At 42.7% G+C, this 11425-nt stretch overlaps 1 protein-coding gene across 1 annotated transcript in view; it reads right to left on the reverse strand.

Annotated features, from left to right (window-relative positions):
- Positions 1 to 11425, reverse strand: part of ADGRG4 (adhesion G protein-coupled receptor G4) — a 68738-nt gene that overhangs the window by 29580 nt on the left and 27733 nt on the right. Inside the window, exons 6-12 of the mRNA XM_065556734.1 lie at positions 9819 to 9913; positions 8920 to 8981; positions 7329 to 7374; positions 6043 to 6068; positions 3327 to 3469; positions 716 to 842; positions 64 to 182 (exon numbers count right to left, since the gene is read on the reverse strand). Of these exons, the coding sequence (XP_065412806.1) occupies positions 64 to 182; positions 716 to 842; positions 3327 to 3469; positions 6043 to 6068; positions 7329 to 7374; positions 8920 to 8981; positions 9819 to 9913 (618 nt within the window). The remainder of the gene's footprint in view (positions 1 to 63; positions 183 to 715; positions 843 to 3326; positions 3470 to 6042; positions 6069 to 7328; positions 7375 to 8919; positions 8982 to 9818; positions 9914 to 11425) is intronic.

An 11425-nucleotide genomic window follows, 5' to 3' on the forward strand; every position in this document is an offset into this window, starting at 1 on the left:
AAAAGTATTAAATCCGTTGCAGTTATACTTTGACCCATCATATTAAACTTTTTGGAATCTTACCTTCTGTTATGGTAACGTTTTTAAGACCCACAATATTATTTGGAAGTTCTTCCAGCAATTTACATTGTCTCATATTTGGTCTTCCCCAATAAGCTTTCTCACTCTTAATATTTATCATGCTAAAAAATAAAAGCAGTATGCATTACTTTAATAGAAAGAAACAGATTTTATTCAGTGATGTTCACTGCACTTGCAAATACAGTGGCTACGAACATAATAACTTATTTTTGGAAACAGATTAATTCAAGGGCCACATTTTCCCCCAGTGCCCAGTTCTCAAATCGCGGGCACCAGCTGAAAGTCCAATGCAATTTGAGGTGTCTAGAACCAGAGACATATGTGGGGATGGCAGAATACACTACAGAGTATCTACTATTCCTTAATGCTGGAACAGCATGCTAGCGATGATGTCAGCCTGCACTTTGCAGTAGATGGAAGCACATGTAGATGGGCCCTTTTCCCAAAGATCATGCCTCTTCTAGCCCTGGGGTGCATCCCATTCAATTAGGCAGGTACACTGTTGTATGCTAAAGGAGCTCACCAGCTGGGCACCCTACCACACACAACCTTGTTTCCCTGCTGCTCACCCTGTTACTCCCCAGGCCAGCATCTGCTAAATCCATGCCAAAGTGGAGATGATCTCATCACTCACCAACTCCTGGTGGCAGACTGCTTAGAATTTTTCACACATCTTAATTCAGTTTTGCTAGCCGGATTAGTCTGTGTCCAAAGATACTTCCCTTTGTAGGTTGACCATTCTTCTGGGCAGGTACCTGGAGCTGGGAACAAGACTCGTACAATTATTCATGATAAAGCTTTTATGAGCTAAAAGGGAGTCTTCACTGGCTGCAGCCTAATTAGGACCCATTAATAATCTGGATAGTCTCTCGCTGGAACAAAGCTATAATGTTTGCCTCTCCTGTTGTCTTGATATAAGAAAAAGTTGTGCCTAAACTCTCATTTGCCTTCTGCTTCTCGAGACTTTTTTTTCAGGGCAGGTGCTGGGTTAAAAACATAAGAATGGCCATACTGGATCAGACCAAAGGTCCCTCTAGCCCAGTATCCTGTCTTCCGACAGTGGCCAATGCCAGGTGCCCCTGAAGCAATGAACAGAAAAGGTAATCAAGTGATCTCGGTCACCCGTTTCCATCTTCTGGCAAACAGAGGCACCATCCGTGCCCATCCTGTCTAATAGCAATTAATGGACCTATCCTCCATGAATTTATCTAGTTTGGGGTGGGGGGGGCGGGTTTTTTTGTTTTTGTTTTTAAACCCTGTTAGTCTTTGCCTTCACAACATCCTCTGGCAAAGAGTTCCACATGTTGACTGTGCATTGTGTGAAGAAATTCTTCCTTTTGTTTGTTTTTTAAACCTGCTGCTTATTAATTTCATTTGGTGACCCCTAGTCCTTGTGTTATGAGAGAGAGTAAATAACGTATTTACTTTCTCCACATCAGTCATGATTTTATAGACTTTTATCATATCAGTATTGGTTGTCAGCATTGGAAATTGTAATCCTTTATTTAGTAGACAGAACTAGCAGTGCTGGTGCTGTTTCTTCCCCTTTCAATGTGCCCTCTGCCATGTGGAGGGTGAAGTTACCACAGGAATCAATGATAGGGTTACTTTGCTTATTACTTTTCCCTTACCTGACCCATAAACTTTTACCAAAGTGGGCAGCTGCTCATTACCCAGTCAGTGCCTTTTCCACAAGGACTACTTTCCCTGTAACTCCTCTTGCGTATTAATCTTGTTTATGAATGGTGTCGAATGTGTGTTTTTAAATACAAGTACATTATGTCTCTTGCTTATCTCTTGCCTACTTCTGTATTTTTTTTTAAAGGTTGACAAGGAGTATATCCAAGTCAATAAAACAAATCAGAAACAAATGTGGGCTTGTTCCACTACCCACGGACATCAATAGAGTGTCTGCCACTAGCTTCAATGGCTTTGGATCAGGGCTCTGGGGATCAAATATTATTTACTGCTTTAAACTTTCCAAAAGACTTTGGCAACATATCTACAGATAAGTTTGGCTATCGTCATAAAAACTGTGACCTAGAACAACATGTATGCAGGAGGCGATTTATAAAGAGGGCAGTTATAGCTGCAAATGAGTGAATTCATTTCTTTGTATAAGCTTCCTTAAGATACAAGGTGTAGTAGCCGGCAAAGAGGTATCGGTAAATTTTATCACAGACAATCAGTATCTTGCTCAAGGTCACCCAGATAGTAACGGTCAGGGATCCTGTTTCCCAGATCCTGGTTCTAACTGTGCTATCACTGTTCCTCTCTCTTAAAAAAAAAAAAAAAAAAAAAAAAAAAACCCCACTACATTAGATATGGTCATTCAGTCACTATATAGCAAGATTTCAGAGTAGCAGCGGTGTTAGTCTGTATCCGCAAAAAGAACAGGAGTACTTGTGGCACCTTAGAGACTAACAAATTTATTTGAGCATAAGCTTTCGTGGGCTACAGCCCAGCAAGAGTTAAGCAAATCATGGAGAACTCAAATGAAATTCACGGGATTTTTAGTATTGAATCACGTTGAGGGACAACCTCCAATTCTTTCCATTTCTAAACAGTGTGTTTTCTTGAGACACAAAATGGAATTGGGGGAGAGGGGGAACCTTTTCTTAGTGAGGCTAAGTGCTTTGCCTTCTGTGGTGTGTTTTGGGTTTGGTGTTGGGGACCTGATTTTTTGCATCCGCATTAGCTCCAGCAATCAGGAGACTTGTTTCTAGCAAAAGACCTGAGCTGCCATGCTTGGAGTCATACCACATGTGCACTTTTCCTGCATTTCAGAAATGTCCAGACCCAGAACTCTAGTTTAGGTCTGTCTCCACTTGTCAGGAAGTAGAGTGCACAGTAAAATAGAACAGGCCAAATTCAGACACAGGGTAGGCAGGTGACTTAAGTGATCTTGAAGCCACGTATACCCCATCTTCTGTAAGTAACCATTGGAACAGATTACTAAGGGCTGTGAGTGATACATTTTCAGTCCCCTGGAGTCTTTACCTCAAGCCTGGATATCTTTGATAGAAATCCTCTAGTTAAGCTGTAAGTTATTGGTCTTGATGCAAGAATCATTAGGTAAAATTCTATGGCCTGTTCCATGCATGAGGTCAGGTTTGATCATAATGGTTGCTTCTGCCCTTGGAATCTGACTCTATACCAACTTTGAGTTTGGGCCAACCTTCATGAAATTCATGTGTTTTTGAAGTCTGGCAACAAATATTAGAACTTAATAAATAAAATATTACCAATTGCACTGACAATCACATCTTCAGGTTCCACAGACAAGGGCCCCTCTTCGTACTTCATCTGCAACTGTTTTTTTATCATGATGATCAAATATTCTTGTGAGTGAGTGGATGTGGCTTTTATGATGGTTTTGGAGGCATAGCTACAAATATAACACACACAAACAATGATACATTTGTACCATCAGGCTATCCTGTAACTAATCATTAACATTCAACATTATATTGAATTGCATACTTTCATTGCCTATTGTGTTTACAGTGCTACCGTAATGACCAGATACTGATACTATTACTTTATGCTGAGTAATACCTTACCATTGAAAACAAGGGCCTGATTCTGGAGTGAGGTACTCCTTGTGGCATGAGAATCTGGCCCCAAATTTCACAGTTTCCCGTGAAACTGTGATCACAAGTCTCTAACTTTCTTACCCTCTTCTTTGGTAAGTCACAACCAGGCACTTTTTTCAGCAATTGTTCAGAATATGGAATAAGCTAACCATGTAATTACTCTAAAGTCTAACTGTAAGCAGAATCCATACCACTTTACAGTGTCATTCTTCAGAATGGGGCATTCCCAGTGGCGTTGAAATGATTTGTATGGAGGGGGGGTGCCAAAAGCCATTGAACAAAACTGTAAACTGTGGATATGATGTGTGCTGCCAGGGTATGCTGCTTCACCCATGGGCATTCCCCATTTCCCTGGCACCTAGAGCCAGACCAGAACTTAGCTCTGCGGCTGGGCATAGGACCAACCCTCGAAGCACTGCCCAGAATTCTCTCCTCCAAGCAGCACATGCAGCTGGCTCCATCGCTCCCGTTAGAGTGTTGGCTTCTAGGTTTTTCTCCTCAAAACAGCTAAACTCAAATAAATAAATAACATTCTTGTGGCTTTCTGAGGACAGTTGGCAGGACAGCACCTCTCCTTCCCTCACCCCTCAGAAAAGGCAGACAGCGTGGCTACAGGACCCAGTTCCCAGTTAGTGTGGGGAAGAGGTCCCTACTGAGAGAATCAAACAGCCCATACTGAAACCGGCTACCAGGTGGTGAGTGGGTGGGGTCTATGCTGAGACAGTTGAGCAGACCCTTCACTGAGACCAAGCTAATGACTGTGCCCACCATCCCTATCTCCAGGGCTTGCAGAACAAGCAGGAAAATTGTGCAGGAGCTTCCCGAGTCTCCAGGAAAGATAGGGGTGGGATCTTATAGCAACCTGGAAGAAGCAATTCCTACTCTGAGCCAGCCCACAGGCGAAGTCCATGCTAAGATGGTTGAGAAAGCTGCAAACCAACCTTCTCTCACAAGCTCTTGCAAGGCCTCAGCTGCCATGAAGGGTGCCAGCTCTTGTGACCACCTGCTATCAATGAGCCATTTAGCTGCAGTGGCTCTGGCTCGCTTAGTCCCCACTCAGCCCCGACCTTGCAGCAGGAACCATGGGGTGAAGTAACTCAGATGCTTTTCCTCTTCCTTTCCAATGTCTGGGGTCCCACAGGAGGTCAAGAATCGGCTACTCTTTCCCTGCAGACTATCCTTTCAATCGCCTGCTAATGTGCTCTCCCCCTCAAAGGGCCCCTCTCTGTTTCCCTCAGGGGTTGGGCCCAGGGGCTGGCAAAGGGTATTGCTCACTGCCCAATCTTAAAGGGGCAGCAAAAAGTCTTAACCTCTCCTGAGAGCATCTCCCCTCCAGATCCTCTAAAGAAATCTCTGAAGCTGGGGGTTTGAGTGAGGTACCTCAGGCCCTCAACTAAGCTTTCCAGAATTAAGTACAGATGGGGTGTAACATCATGAGTGCTCATGTTTTTAGAAAACAAAACACCAAAGTAACCATCCTCCATGACCCCCAAAACCCCACAAACTAAAGGTTTTTTGTTTTTTTTTTCCAAAAAGTTCAAGAACTGTGTAAGTCTTCCTCCATTGGTTTGAGTGTGTGCTTCAAATGGAGTGGGCATTACCCAGAAATACCTACTTAACTTTGGCAGAGTAATGAAGGCCTTAGAGACAAGCCTCCTGTGGCCGCCTTAGTAGAGGGCATAGTCCTATCATATGAGGGAGTATTGCCACCAAACACGCTGAGCAGAGAATAAGAGCATCACTCAGACCAAACCTGGTTATGGCAGCCTCAGCTGGGAGAGTATTGCCTGCAATCTCTTCTTGTGCAGGCCCAGTAGTGTCCAAAGCATGGTACAGCACTGAAACCTCTCTTGAGCAATCACTCCTTGGTTTTCTACACAGGACGCAGAACTATTCTCAGTATGTCAGGGGATTCTTTGGAGTGTGTCTTAAGGCTGGTTTCTTGTATAGGTTCCACTGTAGAGTATGCTAAGTATCCTCATCGTTCTTAAATGCCTAGCTCTTTGTTACAAAAGTTATCATAATTTTAAGGAACTTAACCCCCTATAATTAGTAACTACACCTCTACCCCGATATAACACTGTCCTCGGCAGCCAAAAAATCTTACCGCGTTATAGGTGAAACCGCATTATATCGAACTTGCTTTGATCCGCTGGAGCACGGAGCCCTGCCCCCCCAGAGCACTGTTTTACCGCGTTATACCCGAATTTGTATTATATCGGGTTGCGTTATATCGGAGTAGAGGTGTACCTTGATCATCCTTGAATCAGCACCAATATACTGTGTAAAAGTGAAGGAGGGAATTGATTTAATTGTGTGCTTAAATCTAAATTCTACCAACACAATTCATAAACAAGTATCCTACCTTTGTGAATTCTGCTTTTTCTCCAACTTCAGTTCACAAAATACAGAACAAGACAAGAATAAGGTTAGAATAATGCAACTGGCTTGAATGTAATTATAATGGATTTCAGTGAAAGTGAACAGTAGCTTCTAACACGCTCAATGCTTTAAATGTCAGTGTTTGACTATTCATGTCCAGTACAAGTTTGCATTTTGCAGTAGTTTTAATGGTGCATTATATTAAGATGACTATAAAAACAAGGTATGCTGGCTAGTTGCTGCTAATGTGAGGATGCAAACAGGGACACAAGACTGTCTCAGTTATGGATCCAAGACAGAGTAGGATTGGCACCTTGCAATCAGCCAGAAAGAGAGAGGCGGAAATAGGGCTTTTGAAAAACAACACACTGTGGATAAAGTTCCATGCCTGCTCCAGCTAGAACTGTTACTGTTTAGAGTCCTGGTCATAAGTCACATGGTTTTGTTTGTGTGCACACACCACCACAGCCATATCCTCAGGTCCAGCCCTCCCACTCTGCCTTCTCCTGTTGGCACCAGTGTATTCCGGGAAAATCTGAGCAGCTATCCGATAGGACTTCAGCAGAGGGAAGACATGCTGGATAGCAGCACAACTCATGGGCCAATGCACTCTGGGATATCTTACTGCAAAGATAGGTGGAGGGACTGAACACAAGCGTAGGTAGGAGTCCTATCAATGCAGCAGAAAAACAGTATGTTGAACCAGATTGCAGGAGGGTAAGGCTGTACCAGCCTAGGCCTCTGGTGGGGCAAAATACTGTTGTTGTCATGGTTACTAACAATAGAATAACAATGTGTGAGGTGCAACCACATGCTGTGTTTAGAGTCAAATATCACTAACCAGTTCCAACCTCAGCTTGCTTGTCTCACTTCTAACTCCCTCCATGGGCACTTGAACCCCTGGCCTTGATATGAAAATCAGGCAGGGATACCAGGAATGTAAAATCACACTGCAGTCTGCAGGGCTTTCCCCAGGAGGCTAGCAGGTGTTTTGAAATTCATTTCTGAGTGAATTTGGGGTGAGAAATCAATCTTACTCTATGAACTGTCAGACTAGTTGGCTGAGCAAAGTGGTTGGAGCTGATCTTTAGAGGTTCTACCATCCCTAGGCAGAGTAGTCACACTACATTTTAATGTACAGTGTCTGTTTCTACCTTTCAGAATGCAACTAAAATATGGTATAAGCAAAAGATAAGAGGAAAAATGATTTCTTGATTATCCTATGGGAAGAACTCAACGCAGGTAGAGTTTGTATCTTATAATACATACATCAGCTCTCCTCTGGACACTTCCTCCTGGAGAATTATTCCTGTATCTAAAAAAGAGCAGAATAATTGTGTGTGTATCCTAAAGAAATTGTCCCATAGCTGATAATGAGCCTGACCTTGGGCTACTGAAGTCTGTGGGAACTTCACCATTGACTTCCTTGGCACAGAATCAGCCCCATTCTACCTTTAGTAATATTTCATACTGTAACAAATCTGTGGTCAGTCATGAACAATCACTAATGTCACTGCACTGCTCCCAATGGCCTCTCAGACTTCAGGGTTACATCAGCAATAGACTTGACGTGGTCCTGCTCTTACAACTGGAGTTGTTAAGAACCTATTAATAGCATAGGGCCCATGGCAGGATTCAGCAGTTGCACACTTGAGCCAGTTCCTTACAACAGTGTCCTCCCAAGTCCCAAACCAGTTTTAAATGCCTGTACAGTTGTTCATTCTAGCCATGTTTTTCCTGTCAGTGTCTTGCTTTTTAGGGCTAATTAGCTCAGGAGGAAAGACTACTAATGGTATAGTCTAAGCTGCCAGTACCCTGTTTCTCATCCTATAGTCTAGAAGCCCTTCACTCCCACCTTAAAAAATGTTAACCCCTTAATTCCTAAGAGCCATGTAACTAATGCATCTTGCATATGCTTACTGCAGATCCAGTAGTTGTCATTTTTAATCCCCCTTTCCCTGTCTTTATTTCACAGTCTCTATTTTTCCCCTTAAGATTTTCAGAATCTGACATGCTTCATGTAAACAGTGCAATGTTTTGTTTTGTTGTTGCCATCCACAACCTCCATCATTCAAGTGATGATGTGGGAGAAGAAAGCAGAAAGTCAAAATGTGCGTAATGGTAAAACTATATCTCAATGTCTGTACAAGTGACATTTCCATCAATCTAGCAAATGCTAAACAGCCCCACTTCTCTCACCTGCCTACAGATTAAATATGAACATACATGGGTTTGGCTCTAAAGAGCAGTGTGGGAGTTTGGTGCAGAACTACTGTTATTTTTTAATAGTTTTGTGCCTGTAAATCCTGCAGCAGACTTTAGGCACTCAGACCTAGATCCTCAAAGGTATTTGGTGCCTAACTTCCATTTATTTCAATGGGAGTTAGGCCTATATATCTTTCAGGGTCTGGGGCTCAAATACTGCGGTGATGAGCCCTATAAGTACCTAGGTAGACACACTAGATTTGGCCTATGGTGATCGGTGATCTCTCACTCTGGTTCTGAATGTTCATAGGTCAAGATCCTGACCAACCTCACCTATATCCATACAAAGCCCCGATGCAATGAACACTTTCACCATCTTAAACCAGAACTTGTTCCTCTGACTCCAGTTGCATGGATGCAAATGAGTTCACAATTTGGCTCAAAATGTTCTGCCTGCCTTGTGCAGGACACCGGTGAAGTGGGTCAAAATACAAAGTTTGGAGACTCCTAAAGGTCACGGTTGGATCTGGGGTTTTGGTTTGTCCCATTATACAGAGAGGTCATTTGTGAAATGTCAGTCAGGATCCTGATTACAAACTCTCCCAAAGTTGAGGTTAGGTTGTGGAGTAAATAAACACTATAGTCAAGTACTTACTTGCCTGCAGTTACATAATAATTTGTCACAACACATTCACCTTCAGGAAATCTGGCATTAAACTGTAAAAGAAACAAGTTTCTCATTAACTCGGGTCAATATTTTAACTAGAGGTGCATCTGAAGAAGTGGGCTGTAGTCCACGAAAGCTTATGCTCTAATAAATTTGTTAGTCTCTAAAGTGCCACAAGTACTCCTGTTCTTCTTTTTGTAAATTCATAGTTTCAATGTTTTTGAAAAATAGTTGCAAAATTTTTTACCCATGTTAACATTCATCCTGTTTTTTGACCAACTCTAATTCTAACCTCTGAACACTCCTCACAGAGAAGTCTGATATAGCTTGATCAGTCAGTCCTCCTCCTCAAAGGAAACCTGCACAACCCTTTCAAAAGATGAGCCTGGGAGCTTAAATTCATAACTTTGCCAGCCACAACAAATCATGGACTGAACAGAAACATTGGGTTTATGTCTTATTACAATAATCTGTGACCCACTAACCCCCTCTTTCAGTCCTATGACTGCAGAAGTGTTGACAGACTCCTCTACCTTGAATGGTATCTTACAATATTTACTTATGCTAAACAATCTGCTCTACCTTCCATTTAGGAGTGATGCTAGGAGTACCTTTCCCAGACCTGAAGAAGAGCTCTATATAGCTCAAAAGCTTGTCCCTCTCACCAACAGAAGTTGGTCCAATTAAAGATATTACCTCTCCCACTGTGTCTCTTCATGAAAAATCTGTCAGATAACATGATTATGAAACTCTATAATGTTGTTGTTTTTATTAACAGCGTTTACAGTTCTCTGCGCTTTGCCCTGGGAGTTCATATTGTTCTTTCAGATGCCCTTATCCCCTGATACTTATCCACAATTTAATGGGTTGGGGGGGGATCTACTTACCCAGTTTTTAGCAAGGTTGTTTGCATCATAATAATCAGGAGTTCTCTGAGTTTCGTAGAAGAGAGAAAAGTTCATTTTGATGTCATAGAATGTAACTGTAGTAATGGAAAATAAGGGGAGCTGTATTTTGTAGTCGGCATAAAAATATGTTGGTATCCCTGCCTCCTCCCATCCCTGTCTGTTTGTCAACTGTTGGGCAGTCCTGGAGTCAACAGGAGTTGGGTACCTAATTCCCCTTATGACTCAGAGCCTGATCCTGCAATAAGCTCTGAGTGGTCAGTCTCCTGTGGGTGCACAGATCCCCATTGACTTCACTGAGGCTGTGCCTGGATGCAGGGGTCTGCCCAGAAACCGCTTATTGCAGGATCTGGGCCTTTAACTATAAGCTCTTTGAAGTAGGGCTTGTAATTTTACTCTGTTTTTACTGCATCTGCTACACTTGATCTCTAAGAGGAGCCCCTGGCTATTACTGTAATACAAATAATAAATGGTAATATATGTAGTCTGGGCTATACAGCTTGACACTCTTAGAAAAACCTTCACCAAACAAGGACACTCCCCCAGAGAAGGGTGGCCTGTTCCATGAGGCAACCTACAAGTACCCTGAGAGAACCTGCTTCAATACAGAAATAAACCCCCCTCTGACCACCAGCCCCTAAGTTGTCACCTACATCCCACAGTGGAACTGATGCAAAGGATCATCAAACTACAACCCATCCTCCATGGGGACCACATCCTGAAAGAAATCTTTCCTGAACCTCCATTTCTGATCTTCAAACACCCCGCCCCCAACCTCTCCAAGCTTATCATCAGAAGCAAACTCCCCACAAACCAGGACACACCAACTCAAAGCAACACCAGACCCTGCCAGAACAATAGCTGCAAAACTGTAGACATACTTCCACTGCTGTGATGATCAACAGCCCCCACAACACACCTTTTAAGATCCATGGGTGCTACACATGCCTAGCAAAGCATGTGGTGTACAGTAGAACCTCAGCACTGTGAAGACCTCAAAAATGGAGGTTGTTCATAACTCTGAACTAAACGTTATGGTTCTTTCAAAAGTTTACAACTGAACATTGACTTAATACAGCTTTTTAAATTTCAAGATGCAGAAGAAAAATGCTGCTTTTAACCGTCTTAATTTAAATGAAACAAGCACAGTTTCCTGACCTTGTCAAACCTTTTTTTTAGAAACAAAAAAATCTTTCCCCTTATTTTTTTAGTAGCTCACATTTAACACAGTAGTGTACCGTGTTTGGTTTGGGGGGGGGGGGGGTCTCTGCTGCTGCCTGCTTGCATACCTCCAGTTCCAAATGAGGTGTATGGTCAGTTCATACCTCTGGTGTTCGTAACTCTGAGGCTCTACTGTATCTTCTCCAGCACACTAAATGCCCCAATAACTTTCAGCTATGTGGCTGAAAGGAGACAATCACTACATTCTTGAATGAACTCAGAGGAAAAAAATAAGACAAATGCTGTCACCTGTGGGTGAACACTTTTTACAAAATGACATAGACATTAAGACTGGCAGGGACCATCATTATCTACATCGCAGGCCACAGAGCCTCACCCACCCACTCCTATAACAGACCCCTAACCTC

Source organism: Chrysemys picta, chromosome 9 (genome assembly GCF_011386835.1).
Source record: "Chrysemys picta bellii isolate R12L10 chromosome 9, ASM1138683v2, whole genome shotgun sequence".
In the NCBI taxonomy this organism is placed as follows: domain Eukaryota; kingdom Metazoa; phylum Chordata; order Testudines; family Emydidae; genus Chrysemys; species Chrysemys picta.